General features: G+C 40.3%; 1 protein-coding gene across 1 annotated transcript in view; it reads left to right on the top strand.

Annotated features, from left to right (window-relative positions):
• Positions 1-265: 265 nt before the first annotated feature.
• MRPL3 (mitochondrial ribosomal protein L3) overlaps positions 266-22,160 on the top strand; it is a 66,540-nt gene continuing 44,645 nt past the window's right edge. The window contains 6 exon segments of the mRNA XM_030551099.1: positions 266-503; positions 10,900-11,078; positions 12,164-12,255; positions 12,535-12,633; positions 17,102-17,201; positions 19,371-19,431. Of these exon segments, the coding sequence (XP_030406959.1) occupies positions 406-503; positions 10,900-11,078; positions 12,164-12,255; positions 12,535-12,633; positions 17,102-17,201; positions 19,371-19,431 (629 nt within the window). The 5' untranslated portion in view covers positions 266-405.

Below are 22,160 nucleotides of genomic sequence, written 5' to 3'. Positions count from 1 at the left end.
TGAACTGTAACCCCACCCCCAAGTCCTAGCCAACCTGCTGCCCCTGCAGTGACCAACTCCCACCACCAGGGGCAGCTCTCTGATTCTCCCCCTCTTTCCTGCTGCAGGGACCTTGCGGCTGCTCCCTTCACTCCGCGTTTCTCTATGACTCTCCCAGAACGCCCCGCTCCCAGCTACGCAGCTGCTCACGCGCTAATGGAACAAGGAGAGGTTCGGGCTCGCTTGCGTCTGCGCGGGGCGGAGACTGGGGCTTGGCAAGGCCCCGCTGCCCCCACGCGGTGCCCTTCGGAATTCTTCCCCTGTAGGGTGTTCGCGGCTGGTGTCCGGAACTTTGTTCGCGGGCGCCGGGGCGGGCGGAAGGTTTTTCCACACGGACCAGACCAGGCTGTGCCGGGAGCGGGAGTTATGCTGGGCTGGGGGCGGCTGCTGTGCCGGGCGGGGCTGCGCCTGCTGGCGGGAGGTCCGGGCGGCCCAGTGGAGGCGGCAGCCGCTATCGGGAACAGGTGGGTGCGGAGCTGTGGGGAGGGGACGCGACAGAGCCCCGTGGCCTGGGGGGTGTCAGTGCGGCCGCGCGCTGACTGCGGGGCGAGGGATCTGTGACCTGGTTCTGTGCGCACGTGACTGGCGCGTGCAAAGACCCGCCCCAGCCTGAGCCGAGTGGGGGCTCGGGTGGGGTCACCTGGGCTCGGATACCTCCATTCCGTGCGACCAGGCTGCCGCGTTCCCCGGAGGCTGTGGGGATGCGCTTCGCCAGGGCAGGGGGTGTTGGCAGCGCCCTGGGGCTTGGCCCCATCGTCTCTGGATTCCGTTTGTGACTTCCTCGGCTTCTTTAAAGCTCTTCCTCTCAGGGCTGGCCCACAACTTTTTGGCGGGGAGCTGAAATGACGCCCCCCTCCCCATGTCACCTCGCTTGGGTCAAAAGTTTGAAAGGTCTCAGTTCTGCCTTCTTCCTGGCCTACTCTCATGGTACTGCTCTGCTACCTACCCCAATAAAGGAGAACTAACAACTTAACCCTTAACTTTCGAACGCCTGAACAGCAAATGTGTATTTTCTTGTCTGCATAGTAAACACTGGCATTTTTATCTTTTTTAATAATCAAAGTGGTGCTTTCAGTGCCTTCTTGGCTGCAAAGATTTAAACTGCTTTATGCTGAAGGTCCACAGTCTGGGCCAACTCATTCTCTATTGCAGGCCTGCAAAACATGCGGCCTGGGGGCCACATCTGGTCCACGTGGGCTCACTGTGCAGCCTGCGGGGGGTGAGTAGGCAAGTGGCAGGTGAGGGAGGGGGACTGAAGAGGCAAGTGGGCAGTGGCAGGGTGAGCTGGGGAAAGTGGGGGGCTGAGGAGGCAAGCAAGGGGTCAGTGGCTGACCTGTTCTACTGATCTGGTCTGGCTCCCATCCGCTCGCCAAGGGTTGCAGCTGTCTGGAGGTGCTGCCTTCCACACCCTCCTCAGTCACACCTCATTCATTCATTCAACAGGGCAATTGATTACAAAGTTGGGAGAAGATCTTATTCTACTTCTAGCAAAAAGACATTTTTCTTTTACCTTAATAATACTATCTTAGGGGCCCGCTATAACATATTACCAAGGTTCAGTGTTTCGGTGGGGCAACACTGGGGAAGAAGGGTTTGTTTCCACAGGGCGGGTGGTGCGGGGGGTCAGTATTTCAGGGGGACTGGGTGGCGCTGGGGTGGGCGTTGGCAGGGCCGGGGGAGGTTCGGCCCTCAGCTGTTTTTGTGGAGTAATATGGCCCTCACCGCTTTACGAGTTGTGCAAGCCTGGACTCTACTGAGATGATTGCAAGGCTGACCAGCCTCTCCTGTGTCATTGTGAAGCATAGATGTGTTCTTATTAACTTCAGCTTGGAGAAGCTGTGTTCTCCCCTGGCATCCGTTACAGGAAGCGTTAGAAGTATGTGCAGAGCAACAAAAGCATTTGGAAAGAGGGTGGTCATCTTATTTGTGCGCATGTATCCCAGAACAGCCTTTGGAGTTGATTCTGCCAAAAAGTATCTTGAAAGGGCTTTCAGTTCATCACCTAAATCACTCGCATCAATGTTGCACATGTCATCATGTGTCAGCACTGTCTCTCGTGCCCTGCATTGCTGGTGTAGGTCTTCTTCAGGTATAGTGAGGAGTTTGGAAATATCATACAACATCCCAAATGTATTGCTGTGTTCCTTGAGCTACGTAAAACATTCTTCGACTGACTGTATTGCACAATCTAGCATCTGGTTAAAGAATTCAACTTGGAATTGTTGTTTGAGGTCTCTTATTAGATTATCCCGTGCCTCATAATCAAAATGTCATCTTCGGTGACTCTTGTATTCTTGAATGTGTGAGAAAATAGTTCAGTGTGAAGTTCCTCTGCCAACTTCTATGCACTCTTCAGAACTTTTTGAAATCTCTCATGTGACCGGTAGGTAAGACTGTAGGTCTGACTTTGCTTTGTCCAGTTGTTCCATTGCTCCAGAGATATCAACACCTTGGAGTCTCTTGCTTGCAACATTTATTTCAAACAGTGTATCATGCCACCACACTAAGCCACACACAAATTTGAAGTGTTATATGTTTCTGGTGATTCCATTTCCCTCTGCCACTATTCTCCCACGAACAGTTCCTGTTGTAGCATTATCCTCCATAATGGCAACTATGGCATCATCTATCTTCCCAGTTTGGTGTTTGATAGGCTTTATCGCCTCCACTTGACTTTCCCATCATGTGGCACTCAGTGGTTTCAGTGTCAGAGAGGATATTCCCAGCTGTTGCTTCAAAATTTGCCATTGATGACTTGATGCAGAGAAAAATACATAGATGCTTTGAATTACATTAAAAAATTCAGCAGCTTCACTAGAAGCTGATGCTGCATCACTGACCACCAAGTTCAATGAATGAGAGAACTGCATGGGACAAAAAAAGCTCAAGGGTTTTACTCTCGGATCAGTGTCTGCACTCCGCTGTTCTTTCCTCTCATGTTGGCACCGTTATCGTAGCTCTGACCTTTCATGTCAGCTATCACAATTCCCGTCTCTTCCAACTTTTTAAGAAGCACATTTGTCATACCAGCTCCTGTAGTATCATCAGTGTCAATAAATTCTAGAAAATGCTCTCTGACAATCACCATTGCAGGGACATTTTCACTAGGTTCTGGTGTTACAAAATGTACAATTAAAGTTATTTGTTCCATATGGCTGATGCAGTCCAGAATAATAGAATAGTCCAGAATATTTTGCTAACTTCAGGTCTGCCACAGTTTTCTGTTTGACTTTTGTTGCCAGTAACTGTATGATCTCATTTTGAACTGTTTTTCCAAGCTAGTGGTGTGTGTACATTTCTTGGGTGGTGACTCTTCTTAGATGCTTCTGGACTACAGCATCAGATTAATCCATCAGCTCCACAATTTTAAGGAAGTTTCCATTGTTTGGCACATACAGCTGATCTGAAGGTGCCATGCAGTGCTAGGTTTTGGGTAGCTGGCATTCTCACAATGGCAATGAGCCTTTTCAGAGCACTTTGCCAGTAAAGAGACTGATGCAATATTTTCTTGATGCTTATCATCTATGGTGGCCTTTAACCTTAGTCTCATCTCAAGCTCTTTCCATCTATGGAATGTTCTCTGGTGATTTGCTGCCTTCTCATGGCATGCCAGATTTCTAGCCAGATTTTTCCAGTCCTTTGTTCCTGTAGAACCCTGTATGGCCGGAACATTAGACTGAAAGAGTTTGCAACAAAAACAGTATGCAGCATTCTGGGTTTTTGAGTACATAAGCCATGGCCTTCCATTTTGTCACCGTTGGGGATTTCAAGCCAGTAATGTGTTAATGAAAATAAACATTTTCATCCATCTTTGAGGAACATGAAGTTTTTCACTTGCTGTGGCCCATGCAGTACAAGGAAGTCCCTCAGGCTGCTGCTCAAGTGGGTCCACAGTCCTGGGTCGTCTAGACTTAAGGAACTAAACTCATCAGCTGCTGTTTCTTGCGCCTCCACCACACTCTTCTCTGATCTACACTTTTCTTCAGGAATATGCATGGTCACATCCATTTGAGATGGAGATATGGATGCTGCAGTAGCTGCCAGGTCACCTGCACTTTGACTAACTGGAAGATCAGTCATCTCCTCACCACTCACATCCTCACTGGGGCTGCAAGGCTCACCTGAGAACATTTGTATCTCAGGACAGCTCCTTCCTGCTTAGATAGAAAAGCTTCCCTTGCTTGCTTGCTTTCTTCTGAATGCTTCCCCAGAAGGACATTTTCTTCTTTCACTCATAACTGCTGTTCTGTACCAGCTATAATGGCTCTCAACACTCAGTTGGAGGGGACAAATAAGCAGGCTGGTAGCAGGGCCTGAGAGAGGGAAGATATCAGCGTCTTAAGGGCCTAACTGGCTCCTACTTCAGTTTGACTGCCTGTTCTCCTGTTCACGGAAGCAGCAGGAAACAGGAAGCTCCCTGAGAAGCTGGTGTTAATCAGTCCAGGCTCCTGGGGGTGCAAGAGAGGTACATAAGAGGCTCCTCCTTTCTCTCCCTGCAGCTACTGCTGCTTTCTGTCATTCCCTCTCACCTTTTCTCCCGCCTACCTGTTATGTCTCTTCTGCCCTCCTTCCTCCAGCACAGCACTCCACCATTTCTGTGCATCTAGAGCAGAGCAAATACAAATGTATCAGCAGCAGACACAATTTTCTACGCTCTAGGTCTTAGTGGTGTCCCCCCACAGTCTGGCACCTGAGGTGGCTCCCTCAGTTCACCTCATGGTAAGGCCAGCCCTGCTTCCTCTGCTGCAACCTTCTGTCTCTGTTGTGACTAGGGACCACAGTTGCCAACTTGTGCGTGGTAAATAAGCATCCCGATTTTCACAATAAGCCAAAAATCAACCTAATTCCATTTCAAAACAAGGCCAAAACAAGCCAATCCCTAAGACCTCCCTGGCCACACTATAGCAGACCTTAAGGTGGCCATCCTGCAGCAAAAAAACTTCAGGACCAGACTTCAAAGAGAAACTGCTGAGCTTCAGTTCATCTGCAAATTTGACACCATCAGCTCAGGATTGAACAAAGACTGTGAATGGCTTGCCAATTACAGAACCAGTTTCTCCTCTCTTGGTTTTCACACCTCAACTGCTAGAACAGGGCCTCATCCTCCCTGATTGAACTGACCTCGTTATCTCTAGCTTGCTTGCTAGCACACATATATATACCTGCCCCTGGATATTTCCATTACATGCATCTGAGGAAGTGGGTATTCACCCACGAAAGCTCATGCTCCAAAACGTCTGTTAGTCTATAAGGTGCCACAGGATTCTTTGCTGCTTTTACAGATCCAGACTAACACGGCTACCCTCTGATACCTAAGAACCCCAACATTCAATGTGACTTGATCCCCCTCGCGTGCAGTCTGGGACTGTGGTGGGCTTGCTGTGTACCCTGACACTCTCCCCTGCTTATGCCCTCCCACTCCCCTTGCGCCTGCTTGCCGGGAACTGATCAAGACCAAGAAGCTAGAAGCCAAACAAGCAACAAGCCAAAAACTAGCCAACAAGCAACTCCCAAGTCAATTAAGCCAAAAACAAGCCCAATTTTTGTTTGTATTTTGTTGTTGCAGGTTTGGCATATCTGCTTGTTAGGTCTTTGTACTACTCCCCACCCCCCCGTGTGGCTGGGGTTCCTACAAGCTACCACAGTACCAATAGTGAGGAATGGTGTGTGTCCACACACCCCATGGTTAATGCTTGGTCAGAACACATGGCAGATGGTTGGCTTGACTGTAACTGGTTGGACACAATGCTGTTTTGTAGCACGGATGGTATCTTCTAACCACGTCAGTGGAAATGAGTTGTCACAATCCTTTCTTAAGTCCTCCAGAATGTGTTCCCTCCCGTGCTACTGGGGCCACTCTGGGTATGTCTACACTGCAGTAAAATACTTGTGCTTGGCCCTTGTCAGTTGACTTGGACTCAGGCTGCAGAACTATAAAATTACAAAGTAGGTGTTTGGGTCAGGGTGCATTAGATTTAAATCAAATCAGGAAGACTCGATTTAATCATGGATTTCTACATAAAAGTGCATTCTTGTTGGTTGTTATAACCTCAGTACATATTCTTCACAACTCAGAGATAGATGTAGGTTTCATTTTTAGAAGGTACATACTACATTTTTAAATAGTGATTTATTTTGAAAACTTTTCAGATTAGTTTTACAGCTATATCAGAAAATGAATGATTGTTTGGTTATTTCATTTACCAAAGGTAATTGAAGCAGATTTTATGAAGTCATTTGGAGGTGAACTATCTCCAATTCAACAGGTTAATCATTAATATTTGGAGGATTTTCTTGCCATGCTGTATTAGGAGGAGAACATCACAAGACAGATGTTTAAATTGTTTTATTTAACTAAAACAGCAATTTTATGTGTTCTGTTTTTTTTCTAAAACAGCAAACATAACATTTTAACAAAACAGCATCTACATTTTTGAATTTAGTTAAACATTCAAGTTTTTTAAAATCAGGTTTGTTTTTGTTTTTAAAATAGTTACATGAAATATTACAAAACAAAACAAAAAAATTAAATGGACTAGGTCAGCCAGGTCAACATGAGAAACTTAAAATATTGACTTGTGCAGCTAACTCAGTTGTCTTCACCTTCATTTTCCTGTTTGCTCATAATCTGGAAAAGAAAATCAAGCTTTCCAACTTTTTCAGGTCCCAAACAATTTCTCAATTTGGAATGAATTAGTTCAAAGGAAGAAAATATTCTTTCGACACCTACAGAAGAAGCTATTGCTGTTAAAAGTGAAGTTATCGCTTCAAGAGTGTCTGAATCCAAGTGCTTAAATGACTTCCACCACTGGTGTTACTTTCTTTAAAAAAACGTCAGCAAACACGTATTTCTTGAATGGTTCACCCTTAGCTTTGAAGTTTATCATAGTTGGCATTATGGAGGGGTGATTGCTGGATATCCATGTGATAGCTAAGTCCTCTTCTTCAGCAGTTAAGGTTTGACCCTGGGACTAAGTATTAAGAATACTTGCAAGAAAATGAGCTGGAGATTGTGCTTGTCCCATTCATTTTTTAATGCTTGTAATCTAACTCTTTCATTGCATATTTCTCTTTTTAAGATCTCACTCAATTCCTTCCAAATTTCAACAGCATTAGCAATAAAACAGCTGTTTCCCTGCATTTTGTTCAAGGCTACAGAAATAGGCTTCAGGGTATTCAACATGTGCTCAACATTTCTCTTAAGCCCAGTGTTGAGAACTTTGGCTGTGACAGTGCCATCTATTTTTTCACAACTGTCATCAGATTAGGTCAGTTCTTGATATAGTGCTCAAAACAGTCCACTACTGGGTTCCATTGCACGTCTTGTGGGAGAGTTAGCTTGGTTCCTCCTGCTTTTTTCAGAGCAGCTGCTGCAAAGTGGTTGTTAGGGAAGTATTTTGCAATTTCAACATTAGCCTTTATTTCTGGAACACTGAAGTCTTTGGTTAGGAGGTGCATCAAATGAGCACTGCAACCGTATGTTATTAGCTTGGGACTCTCTTCTAAATAATTTCTTCTCATCTTGAATACATTTGCAGCATAGTCTGTGACCAAGCTGCATACTAGACATTTGAATTTTTTTCAGTTTATCCCTTTTACTGTTACTTCTTGTAAGTAATCTGCTGTGTGAGCATTTCCTGATGTATCAATTGTTTCTGTAAGGAAGACATTCCCTTCTGTTTTCACACAAGCCCATACAACAGGCTCATTGTGGACATTGCTCCACCTATCAAGATTCAGGTTAACAATTTTACCCTCTAGACCGAAGTGGCCAACCTGAGCCTAAGAAGGAGCCAGAATTTACCAACGTACATTGCCAAAGAGCCACAGTAATATGTCAGCAGCCCCCTATCAGCTCCCCAGTCCCAGCGCCTCCTACCTCTGGCAGTCCTGCTGCCCAGTGCCTCCCCCTCCTTCCCTGCACCTCCCAATCAGCTGTTTTGTGGCATGCAGGAGGCTCGGGGAGCAAGGGCATGGCAGGCGAGGATACGGGAAGGGGTGGAGTGGGGGCATGGCCTGTGTCAGAGTTGGGCTGAGCAATAAGCGTCTCCCAGCACCTTGGAAAGTTGGCACCTGTATCTCCAGCCCTGGAGTCGGTGCCTAAACAAGGAGCCACATATTAACTTGTGAAGAGCCACATGTGGCTCTGAAGCCACAGGTTGGCCACCCCTGCTCTAGACCTTTTTGCACACTGCTCAATTTCTCTTTCATACACTTTATCCAGCAATTTGTCTGAGACATCTGCTCTGTTGGGTGGACTGTATTCTGGTCTTAATGACTGAACCATGTTAATGAAGTGTGGGTTCTCAATCATATGGAAAGGAGAGTTTGTTGCATAAACCGGGCAGTTTTTTCCATCAATTACCGCTTTTTGTATTGACTGGTTCTTACCACAAATTTATCTCTGGTTGTTTCTGGATGATGGAGATTATTTTTTTCTTTGCTACGTTATATACTGTGGCTATGTGACATACATGATGTGACTGAAACGCTGTCATTGGCAGATAACTCTGAAACTATAGAAAATGATGATGATCTTGAAGGTGGATAGTCCAGAATCCTGTATGTTGAGGATGGATTCTCCTAAACAAAATAAGTCAATGCAGTTATTTAAATATTATTACCATACTGCTCATTTAGTATTACTCATTGCATTCACTGACACTCAGTGACACTACTTTAAAGGTGAAATTGTAAAAGAAAGATTTGCCTATTTCAGCTATTTATTTTTTATCACAGCTGCATCTAAAATGATAGTACCATAGAGTAACAACTACATTTTTTTGCTCAAACATGAGAATTCAAGAATAGTCCAGAAGAAAGACAAGCAGTCCTTAAGAAAGAAGTATGAATTGAAAAAGTCTGAACATGCAAGATCTTCAGGTTGGTAAACATGTTGCTTTCATCATCTTCAATGCAGCTTCCTCCTGAGAAGGAACACTTCTCATGATGTTGTTTCATTCGGGCAACGAGGCCCTGCATTTCTCTGTTGACCTGAGTCAGCTGACTCTGGCCTGTTGTGGGTGTTTTATGGCAGTGTAGATGTACCCTTTGTGTGCATTCTCTAAACAGGCTCTCCCATGCTGAGGCAGTATGAGATAATTGCCCTGATTTTCATACTGCAATAACACATAGGAAACAGTCTTCTCAGTTACCATCCACTCAAGGGCATCACTGATTTTTAAGAATATCCCTGTTTTGTTTATAATATGAGGAAGTACTGATGGAGCAACTCTCGAATTCCACAGGAGGGCTAAGGAATGCATCAGTTTGGCTTTAAAATAGGATATCAAACCAAGGATATGACGTATCAGTGCTTGGTTTCTTTTGGCAGTGCAACTAGAGGAGTATGAGACATTGTTGCCCTCATTGCTGTCTTTATGCCCATGATTATCTGTCTGCATGGCCTCCTCCACCATTGTATGTCATCCAGACATCACTGTTCCATGAAAATCAGATTCTACTATCAGGGCTTTGGAGCTGTGCTCCAGCTCCAGGCAAAATCCTGCAGCTCCACTGCTCCGGAGCTGCTCCGGGCTCCAGCTCCAGGCTCTGCTCCAAAGCCCTATCTACAATTTCATTATTTTTCCCAGCGTTTGTCCTTTATAGGGACCTGAATGAAAGCAAACAGGCTGTGACTTAATCTTGCTAAGATGGAAGCAATGCTTGACATGGGGAAGACTATAAAGAAGTGGGTTGAAGCATTGTCTGCACTAAATATTAAGGGTTTGGGCTTCATTCTGCATAAACAATTCAGTCTGCAGGTCCATCTGGAGCCATCACTAATTCTGGATTTTCAAGAAGCCACAATGGTCTATAGTGCCACTTATGCGCGGCTAATCAAGAGGCTATGGTTTCATCCTCACTAGGAAAAATGTATGTTTTTACCATGTTAGCTAGCACATGATAAAATCCTAGTGAACACAACATAAGGCACTTCTAGTTTTCACATGTTTTGGCAGGTTGTGAGGTAAACACCAGAGGAATGCCTTGATAACATGTTAAAATTAGAACTGCCATGTCTTCACTAGGATTTTTCCTCATGCTTGTTACCATGTGTTATCTAACTCATGGTAAGGACACACCTTTTTCTTAGTGAAGGCAAAGCTTATGATTGCTTCTCTCTGATACATACTTTGCAACGGTTTTCTAGACTTTGGTTGCCTCCATCTTGGACTGTGGTAATGTCCTCTACATCAGGGCAACCTCTAAGTCTTTAATCTGGTATAAAGCACAGTTGCCTGCTTCCTGAGTCTGTTGTATCTTCTATGAGCACGTTGTGATTGTGACTCAGTCTCTGTTCTGAGCTCCTGTTTGCTTCTGGGTGCAAGTAAGGTAGAGTCGATGTCCTTCAGAGCCCCAAATGATGTGGTACCTGGTTACCCTTGCTTTATTCTCTGTCAAGACAGTTGAGAGGGGCTGTTATGCTGGTTGAGAGTTTTTGGGGTTAAGAACCTCTCTTGAGGCTGGTAATGAAATCCAGCAGTGGCTTTCTCAGCCTGAAATTTTCCATTTTGGAATTTGATTCTCTTTAGTTATTCACTAGTGCCTGAGATTAGTGAGCTCTAGGGCATAGGATAAAATACCGATTTATTATTTTAGCATGTGGTTGATTGCTCCTATTGATTCTATTTTTGACTTTTATTTGTGTTTTTGTAAATTAAATACAAGATTATCTGAATGATGATCAGGGTGGGACAGTTTGAGCGCTATCACTTGAGCATGATTTATTGATGATGATGTTTAATTCTTTTGTAATCTTTGTGATGAGATGTGTTAGTAAAAGGCATTATATACATTAATAAGCAACCCCAACCCTCCCCTCCTTTTTTTTATTTTTATTTTTGTTTTACTTGGTAGGGGACCCTGGTGCTTTATAGTCAGGCATATTAATAGCGCCACCTGGTGGGATGAACATCTTTCTGAAGAGAACACCCAGTTCCTTAAGCAGTTAACAGCAGAAGAATACAGAGCTCAAACAGCCAGTAAACTGTGTCCACTGAAAGATGAGCCCTGGCCACTGCACTCATGGGAACCAGGTTAGTATATGAACAGATGCAGCTCTGGCTGTAGTCACTTTCTTTATCTCTGCAAGGACCAAAGCACTTCTTTAGTCTTCAAGTTCCTCTCTATTCCTGAGGATCTTCTCTTTCAGCTTCAACACATTTATCGTCACTTTCCAGCCACAGCCCCCTCAAAACCTGTCTTGCTTCCATACCCTTGGATTATGATTCTTACGAACACATCAGAGGATACCATGTAATTAGCTGCTGGTGATTGATGTGAATGACTTCATTCCAAAGTCAGGGACTTTGGCTCGGTAGCATTCTTGATCCACAAGGGACTACAGACTCCCAGTCACTGCATGGAAGAGGTAGCATACTAGGTAGCATAGCTTGTGTGTTTAAAGTCCCACAGAGTCCACAGGAACCCTCTGACACACCGTCTTAAATGAACACATTTTCTAGATTTATTTTTTTTGATGGTTAGTTAATTAGCTTATTGTTGCAGCAATGGTGCTGACCAAGACTTTAGTGGTGCCTCTGGTAAAACCTAGCTTCTGGCATTGCAGATGACTGCTTCATACACTTAGAATGCTTCTAAGTGACTGATACAATATGTAAATATTATATAACATATTTAGAGATGCTCTTTTTCCCCCACACATTTAAAATATTTATTTCTTAAATATTCCTCTTATGGGTTCTGTGTTCCAAGCTAAAGACCTAAGCATCTGAACCCTTAAAGGGGTAGATTGGTTATACAGTGGCTGAGGATAAAATAAAAACTTAAATATTTAGAGAGGGGGGAAACCAAGTGAAATAGTCATCTGGTTTGCCAAAAATGGAAGTCATGTTTGTATTTTTCAGAAGTGACTTCTCAACAAGAAATTATATATTGTAATTAATACTGAGCCCATGTAATGCTCTGCACAAACATAAGTAGTACATTAAAGAACCCTGCTATTCCCAACTTGCCCACAAAGTTCAAAACTTGTTCTCTCCTCCCTCAATCTCTCCCATGAGGGAAAAAAGATCTTGTAGCATACCCTGATGAACAACAAACTCTGATTCTGTCAGATATTTAGTCTAAAATTAAGGGCATGGTTTGTTTTGATCTAAAGGTTCCCGCAGAGTTGGCCTTGTTGCAGTAAAGTTGGGAATGGTTCCGTTATGGACCAAGAATGGTGAAAGACATGCTGTCACATTACTTCAGGTAAGAGAGATACTGATTTTACTTTTAGGATTTACATAAGAATATTGGCTTTTCCACATGTCAATTCTAGTTGGCTTTCTGGTCAACAGTTAATTGAAAGATGCTTCATTATAAATGATTAAAATGTTCTCTTTGAACTTTGTGTCTTCTATTAGACAAATGAAATTGAGTCGACACTGTGACTTTGCTCACATTGTTTAATATCTATTATTAATTTAAATTAGAATATGAACAGATGTGTCTGTTTGAGACCCTGTTTACTGTGATTTATTTTTTAAGGTGAAAGACTGCCATGTTTTAAAGTACACACCAAAGGAGGAGTATAATGGAAAAACAGCTACCCTAATCGTTGGAGGGAAAAATTCATCTCCTTTTTATGTAAGTGTACTACTTCCTTTTTTGGTTAGAATTGTTATTTCTATAAGGATCGCTAATTATAAATGCTTTTAGACAAAACAGTAATATATTAAAAGGTGTTTAGTCAAAGTTGAGTTGGCAGCCATACATGTTTCAGAGGCTCATCTTTGTCTGTCACTCACCCTTACATGCTCATGTGTCATTGGGTGGTGTGGGTGGGGGTGGCGGGGGAGACATGGGTACAAGGAAAGCTCCATTCTCACTTCCCTCCCTTCGACCCAACCTTTCCAAAAATCTGGGAAGTGAGGACAACTCCATTAGCATTTTTTCCCCTCTTGGAAATGGTAGAAGGCTGTATTTTTGAAAGCTTCTTTGAAGCATGGTTTTCTATTGGTAATGGAGGGAACTGCAGGAAATGAGAACATGTAGTAGCAGTGGATGGGGGAGCAGGTACTTAGCTCTACAAACTTGCATTGGACCTATTTTGGGATTTTGGCCCACAAATTTAAAAACCACTGGAATAGGGGAGTTACTGTGGGCCTCTTTCGATTCTGATAATCCTTTGGATAATCTCATTATATAATTGGTGGATGTGTCCTGATTTATTCATTTCTGCTTTAATTTTACCATTGTTTTATTTGCTCATTTGCAGTTAGTATTCCTGAACAAAGAATTAAACTTTAAACTTAAAAATATGCACAGTTGTGAACATGGCTTATTGATGATGGTGTCACAAACCTCTAATTTGGTTAACAGCTCTAGATGTCTAATGCAAAAGTCCAAGTCAGTCTTCAATGGTTGAAGCAATTTAGCAGTTTTGTCAATCCCAGGGGGAAAGATTGAATCCTGATGAGAAACCTAGTCTTCCTTCAAAAGAGCACATTTTTTTGTGATTAATTGTTTATAAAACAGTATCACACTTCTCTTTGCATTGTTCTTGCGATCATCTCTGTTTGACCCAACAGATACAAAAAGGCATTACATGAGTTATTTGGAGATCTGTTTGTTTGTTTGTTTTTCTTGAGGGCTTGTACCTCAGTTTTTCTAGTAGAGGGTCTACCCAAAATCTTAGTTTTATTTAATGCTTGCATGTGCACATCTCACCAATGTTCACTTTGGTTTCCACATGTCTTGTCTCTCTGGTGCATGTCCACTACTAAAGGAACATTTTTCACTTAGTGGTCCTGGCTGTGTTAGATCAAGACTGACAAAAATCGTATGAATCTAGTCATTTTGAAACTGGTGGTGCACCAGGGAAACACAACTAAGGAGGAATGCATGTGTGATAGTCCTGACTGCTCAAGAGTGTCTTCTTGCTTGGCTGAGTAACAAAATGCATGGAAAATATAGGATTCATGCAATCACATGTCCAATTTAAACTGCTCTTATTGTTATCTGTATAGCTTTCTTTGATGCACAATGATCTAAAAAGTGGTTTTCAAACTTTTGTACTTGTGACCCCTTTCACACAGCAAGCCTCAGAGTACGACCCCTGTTATAAATTAAAAACACTTTTTAATATACACGTCTACCTCGATATAACGTGACCCGATATAACACGAATTTGGATATAACATGGTAAAGCAGTGCGCCGGGGGAGCGGGGCTGTGCACTCCGATGGATCAAAGCAAGTTCGATATAACGCGGTTTCACCTATAATGCGGTAAGATTTTTTGGCTCCTGAGGACAGCATTATATCGAGGTAGAGGTGTATTTAACACCATTATAAATGCTGGAGGCAAAGCAGGGTTTGGGATGGAGGCTGACAGCTCGTGACTCTCCCCTCCCAATAATAAACTTGCGACCTCCTGAGGGATTCCGACCCCCAGTTTGAGAACCCCGATCTAAAATATCAGATTGCTGACTATTGTTTATTAAATTATCTATGTTCCTTCATAGGAAATTGTTGCTTTTTTCTAGATAATTCTATTAATTAGGTTATTTTATTTTTATTTTTTTAATGGATATGGTTGAATAAGTTTATGTAGATCTGGACCTTGCCTGGTAATTTCTGAGGCTGAATCTTGAGTACATTTGTTCCATAAAATTACATAGCTTAAAAGAATTTGACACAGGTTATTTTATTTCTGTACAGTTTACACTTGTTCTGGACTCTGCAAATATAATAATACCTTTTCTTGGTTTACATTGAAACTTGAAGCTCCATCCTCTTTTTATATTTATCGCTTCATTGTTTTCTTCCAAATGTGAGTTCGAAAAGCTAAACTGGAAAACTAGTCCTGTGTTGTGTCAGCATAATTAACTTGTTTCATTAGTTGCCCAGAGAAACATCTGTCCTCTCCAGATTTTGATTGTGACTCACTTTAGTGAATTGTCAGATGAATCCCTTAGTAATTTCACTAACAATGAAAGTTTAATGTATTTCTTTTAAATGTCAAATTATTTTAAAAAATAAATAAATACATTTTTAGGAATATGGGGTTTTTTAGCTTGACAAATGCCATTGTGTTCCAAGTGGATAAATTTTCTAAATTATTTTTTTAATGAACAGTTAGTTGGTCTCCTTTCCAAAATGCATGATACTGTGACTGTTTTATCAATAACTTTTAAAAAAACAAACTCACTCTGGTTTTGAGGTCTATTAATCATTTTGAAGATGTAGTCTGATTTGAACGGTCCGTACTATATTACTCAGTATGCTTTCAATAGACCTTTTAAAATGGTATTCGCTTGAGAACATATTCAATATCAATGTTTCCATTTAAAAATCTTTTTTTTCCCCTTTTTGCAAGGAGGCTAAGTGATGTTTTGTGTACATAAAAATACCTATCTTTGTCTTCATCCATTAGAGCACTTGATGAAATTTTGTTTCATTTGCTGAAGTCTGGCAATAGAAAGCTATCTATAGTCAGATGTTTTGGTGAAAAAATGGAAAAAAGCTTTCTTATCCCTTGATGACTTCAGTATGTAGTTATTTTTTTTTTTGTTTTGTTTTTTCCAGTCATTCTAATCCTCCTCACAAGCCCATTTTGAATACATACTGTTAAGCATTCAGTTTTTGGTAAACTAAATTAATGTAATTTTACTTTCCAATCTAAATCAAGACTTGCTTAAAAATATCTGATAAAGGAGATACCTATTTTATTTTTCAATTCTGCAAAGACTGTAGTACAGTCTACATGTAATCACTCATCAGACCAATAATACAATCAACTTTGGAAAATATATACATAGATTAATCATGATTTTTAAAAATATTTTGTTTAAAATGTTTTACTATATGAATGCAAGAGAGCAAATCATTTTTAAAAAATAGTGAACTGCGGAACTCTATATCAGCATTCCTACTTGAGTGGAGGAGGAACATTTTCATAAAGATGTTTTGTTTTGGTGGTCTCTAATGAATTAGAAATCAAAGGAATTTTATAAATTTGGTTTCTAACCAAGCTCTTTGCTGTTCTTATAAAATGTATTTACATATAGTTATTAATAAAATCATGGGCAATATGCAGATTTTTCAAATGATGCTAAATAGCTTTCAGAGGTGTCCAGATCAATTTGTCTGAAAGTTCAGAGAAGTGTTTTTATTGGGAAAAGGATAATTTCAGAGAACTTTTAAAAAGTGACCCCCTCACAGATGCGATTATCCAAGTGTGACACTGCTGTCAGTTGTTTAAATTGCTTTCTAGAAGGTTTCACTTGAAGAAAAATATCAGCTGAGCCACTGTATACAATTTCAGTTTTCATACACTTGGTTTCCATTTGGTTGGTACTCTTTCAGTGCTGTAATGTTTCTAAAAGGCAGCTGCTGATATGTCTGATAAAATAAAAAGGTCTCATTTGTAACCAAAGATTATTTGTCATTGAAATGAATTATTTATATTTAGAATAAAAATAAATACAGAAAAACTTTGTTCTTTGGGTCTTCTGCTGTTGTGCTATGTGAAGCCCCATTTGCTTCAGTGGAGCTATAGGCTTTTATAAAATTAAGTACTTCAAGAAGTCTCTGCAAGATCAGGGCTTTAGACTATGTCACTGCCCTGAAGGGTTTACAGTCTATAAAACTACATACACCTTGTAGCACTGTAAAAAGGTATCATTAGTACAAATGTGCATTTATAATGACATCTGAAATAAAGATTACACTTTAAATTATGGTTAGTGAAAATGTATTATAAATACAAATTTAAAAAGCAGTAATAAATATTTGTGTACATGAAAAAAGTGATGACTGGCTTCTCCCTCCTAGCTCTGGAAGTTTTTACAGATCCCTTGGTGTTAGTGACACAGTCTAAATGTGCAGTGATCATACGATGAGATTGATAGGTCAAATGGGAGCCAACAATGGAAAATAGGAAGTTCATGAAGAAATTACGCTACAGTAGTTTATTATAAAGTTGAGTCTTTCTTTAAAGTAAAAATTCAATGTGGCATTTGTTTTTTAAGTAGTGTTAACAGTTGTAAACATTTTTCTGAGATTCACTGAATTTACAACTTAATTTCACTTGTTTTTATGGGTTTCTTTCAGAAACCAGAGTCAGCATTGGAAGTTTTCAGGGAAGCAGGAGTACCACCAAAGCAGAAAACTACAATATTTAAGGTGTCAGATAATGCTATAATTAAGCCAGGTAATCTTTTTGAGCTGGGATACATTACATGTATGACTTACTCTTGGTTTAGACTTAATAAACAAGACATTAAGGTAGGTGACCAGATGTCCCGATTTTATAGGGACAGTCCCAATATTTGGGGCTTTTTCTTATATATGCTCCGATTACACCCCGTCCCGATTTTTCACACTTGCTATCTGGTCAGCTTACATTAAGATGGGATTGATTTTTAGGTATGAAAGTGAATTTAAAAAAATATTTTTTCCCCTGTATCACTGGGGCCAAATCAAATTTTTGAAGAGGAAAATAGAAAATGGCCTTTGTTTTCTGTGTGTGGAGAAAGAAATTGTCGTCTTTTGCCTTTTCTTCTTTTTGTAGCAAATCAGTTCCATCCCTTGGAAAAGTTGTTTAATGCAAACTGACTAAAATGCAAATGGATGTTAGAAATGAATGTGACTACATTTCCCAAAAGGACTTTGGCACTTTTATAAGGACACCATAAATGATGTTTTGCAAGAGGCTGGAAAAGTTACTGTTTAAGAGGTTTCAGTCTTCTCTGTGCTTCCCTGTTGAGACGAATTAGGTGCCTCTTGAAATGCCATTGTTTCAGACTATCTGAGGCAGAAAGTATTCAGCAAAATGGAGCATTGGTTTCCATTGAGAATTTTGTCTTTTAACCAGAAGATTTGGACGTTTAACCTTCATAAAAATTGTTTTATAAATTTTTCAGGATATATTAGTATGTGAATTTGGGTTGTTTATATTACATGCTTTTGCCAATATAATTTTGCTTCAAGCATTTTATTAATTTCTTAATCATTAGTTTTATTAAAACAGGGTCCTAATGGTCTATTTAAAATATTATAACTTCTTTGGTAGTCAATTGAGAGAGTCTACAAACACATCTTAGACTTTATTGCGGCTACTCAGTAGTAGTATCCAGTATGGCATAACGAGAAATTGTGGTCTGATAATTGAAGCAAAGGCTAAAAATTGGGAGCATTTAAAGTTCTAAATATGTACTACAAATGTTACTGCATCAACCTCCATCTTTCCTCTCTTATCTCAATTGTTTACTGTGGGCTGTCTGTCTCTTTTTCTTGGGACTAGTACACTTATACACACTTCATTATTTATTTATACTAAATGTCCATATTTTTCTGCTTAGTGATTTAGTAGAGGTTCACATCATCACTATCTGCATTAACTGACAGATCTGACATTGATAGAGTGGAATGATTTAAATTACGTGATTTTTGTTTTTAAATTGATTTACGTCAAGTTGAGGATTTGTAAAACTAATCTGAGAATTTGGTATTGCAAATTTAGATTAAAATTTATAAAGAACTAAATTATCAAAGTTTTTTTTTAAAAATGCCACTATTAGGGTATGTTTTTGAATTTTACAGGACTGCTATGAGCAAAAAACAAAATATTGAATGCTCTGATGCTGCAAGCAGTTAAGCAGATAAGTAATTTTACTTGCATGAATAGTCCCATTTGCTTTAATAGGACTACTCATGAATTTGATTTTAAGCACATGCAGTGTCTGCAGAACAAGGGGGCTAAAATTATACTTTTGTTAAACTTTTTTCTTAATGTCATATAATCTTTGTCACATCAAAATAAATTGCTTCATTGTTAACACTGAAAATTATTTAGTTGTATAATACAGTAAGAGAGTTATTTAGAACTTTTTTGTATACATACAGCCTAAAATTTTCAAAAATAAGAGCAAAAAATCAGGCTCAAAAGGGATCTGAAAATGTAACTGCTATAAACCTAGCACAGGGTATTTGCATGTCCATTTTGTGTTTGAGCTTATTTTATTCTCTCAATAGAGATGTTAAGGACCCTTGATTTGCCTTTTTCAGCATAGATGAGCATCTTAAGTGTGAAACTTTTTAGTTGTAAAAATCTCTCAGTAAAATCTGAAATTGTATTAATAATTGGGAGACTGAAGAAACAAGTACAAAACAACCAATTTAGCAATTTAAGACTATAAAATGGGATGAAAATAAAGAAGTAATTATACATACATTTAAAAAAAATCAATTTTTTTAAAGAATCAGGTTTTAAATAAAAATTTCCTTTTTAAAATTATTTTTTAACAACTGTGGATGCTAACAGGATAATGGTTCACATTTCAGCACTTAATTGAATGGTATATTTTCCCTCCCTTTTAAGGTACACCTCTGTATGCAGCTCACTTCCGTCCAGGGCAGTTTGTGGATGTCACTGCCAAAACGTAGGTTCCTAACTTTTTTTTAATATATTATATTTACCTTTCAGATCTTTTTCATTTATTTTTCTTTTCTCTTTTGTCCTAATATTAATTTTTGGCAAAGGTAGATTGAAAAAAACACACAAATTGTAGAATAATCTGGGGTTGTGTGGGGGGATGCATTCGTTAATATGGTACAGTGTAATGTGTGTGTCGCTCTGTTACTATTAAAGATGGTTGGCATTCCAGTGTAAGCTTCTGTCTCGAGTTTGCATCAGAGATAATTGTGGGTATGAGTTAGGCTGGATTTAAATTGTTTGCAGTGTTTCACAACGCTTGTCACATGCCTTTGTAGAATTTCTAATTCTTACGGTCAACAGCAGTATAAAGTGAGGCCAGAGGATGTTGTTATATGACTAAAGGCTGCTGTTGTCTTCTGAGGAGTAATTTGATAAGGAAAAAGATGTGAATGAAAGTTTATGAATGGGAAACACACTTTAGGTAGGAAATTATTCTCGGTGAAACCGCGTTATATCGAACGCCTTGCCTTCCTGGAGCATTGCTTTACCATATTATATCCGAATTTGTGTGATATCAGGTCACGTTATATTGGGGTAGAGGTGTACCAATGTAAATCTTTTATATAGGCTTGTCTACACTATCGTGTGGGGTTGATCTAAGATACGCAGCTTCAGCTATGTGAATAGTGTAGCTGAAGTCAACGTACTTAGATCTATTTACCACACTGTCTTCACTGTGGTAAGTTAACAGCTGACGCTCTCCCGTCGACTCCGCTTGTGATTCTGGTGGAGTACTGGAGTCGATGGGGGACCGCTGGATTGATCTCTGCCCACCAATCTGTCAGATAGTGTAGACACGCCCTATGAGATGGCACCATATCTTGTGTCCTGGTTCAGTTGCAGACGTTCTTAATATTCTCCTCCATAGCAATTGTAGGTTAGTAAAATTTGGCATGAATTGTTCTGTAGAACCTAAGAGTCCCAAATCCAGGATTTCCAAAAAATATTAAAAGGAACCTTGTACAGAAAAAAACAAACTAAGCTAAATTTAGTGTTCTTTACTTCACCTATTTTTTGTTTCAAATAATTACAATCTGTTAGATTTCCCCCTCCCCACCCCCCCCCCCCCCAAGTTTCTCACAAACTTCTTGCCAGGCTTCTCTGTATTTAAAACCCCCCCCCAAACTCCAGTATTAAATAACTTCTTTTTGGCAGCGAAGCATTCGTGAGAAACTTCAAGGAGTTGATGAAGTAAAAAAAGTGGTGAAAAATGGGATTATAATGGCCATTTTCTAGTTACTGAAATGAGCAGGTGAATTGCATTGTTAATCAGAATTGTTTTTTACTGATTTCACCATTCTTAAATAAATTTTATTAAGTGTTTTTATTAAATAAATGTAGATGTCGTTTCGTCATACCTAAACATGAAGGAGGGCTATTTCAGTTGGAACAAATGACTATTTTAATGCTTATTTTTGTTGATTTAGCATTTTTCTTCCATATCGCCATGCTGCTAGAGTGTGTGCCAAAGCATACCATTCAGCACAGGTGCTCTGATATTACCATATTATATGAGGGGCAGGTGGAGTGCTATTTAGGAAGATATTTTATTTGTACTACATTTATTTCCTAGGAATCTCAATTATAGAATGGGAGCCTGTTGTGGTAGGCACTATACTGATATGTAACAAAGACAATAGTTTCTGCCTGAGAGTGCTCACAATTGACGTGACCGATGGGATATAACAATTGGATGAAACAGACACACTGACTGATGGGCTAGAAGGATGTTTAGGCACATTCCTAGCCAATGTCAGACCTGAATAATTTGTAGCATCAGGGCAGAGAGGTAGGTTTTTGTAGAGGATAACGTGGAGATTTACTGTAATTGATGGGGAGCTTTTCCTATGCATGTGAAACAGATGAGAGAAAATTCAGAGGTACTGGAGAAAGAAGCCCATAAGCAGGCAATCAAGGCTGCCATCACTAGCAGAGTGAAGATAGTGTTCAGTAACTTAATATATCTGATACAGAGGACGGGGATAAAGAGTCAGGGGCCTCTAATGCAAAGACAAAGAACTTGTGATTGATTTGGTGAAGGAGGGAGAGCCAGTGGAGGGATGCAAAGAGAGAGAGTTAATGTGGTCAGAATGGCAGGTCAGGAAATGACCCCGGCAGCAGCATTTTGAATAGACATGCGGTGTGTGGGAGCAACAGGGCTGCCAGATACCTACAGTATGTGGTTTGTTACCATTTTTTTTCCCACGTCCCCAGCCTTTCTTCTCTTCTAACAAGCATCGCTATACCTTCCCTTGTAGGGTGGGAGGAATGGTTTCTTCTCACGCCACTGTGAATACTAGTTTATGGCTCAAATGGTAGAGGATGCATCCTGCCACCAAAAATCAGTTTTATCCTTTCTGAGACCTGCATAATATCCATTGGTCTAGACAATTGGAATCCCAAATCTCCTTATTTCAATAAAGTGCATTTGTGTCATGATGTACTACCAAGCAGGCCCTGTCTCTACTCCTGTTTCCCCTTTTGTGAACTGGAAATCCCTAACTGCTTCCATAAGAGTGTTGAGAGATTTAATTGGCTAATATTTTGTTCAGTGCTTTGAAATACAAAGCATTATGGGGCGCCTACACAGGGAAATGGACTGGAATAGCTGTAGTGGAATAAGCTGTAGCTATATTAGAATAACTCCCTGTGCAGAGTTATTCTACTCTGAAA

The sequence above is a fragment of the Gopherus evgoodei genome, chromosome 2, assembly GCF_007399415.2.
Source record: "Gopherus evgoodei ecotype Sinaloan lineage chromosome 2, rGopEvg1_v1.p, whole genome shotgun sequence".
Lineage (NCBI taxonomy): Eukaryota > Metazoa > Chordata > Testudines > Testudinidae > Gopherus > Gopherus evgoodei.
The sequence above is the reverse complement of the archived record's forward strand: the minus strand, read 5'-3'. Positions and strand labels throughout refer to the sequence as shown.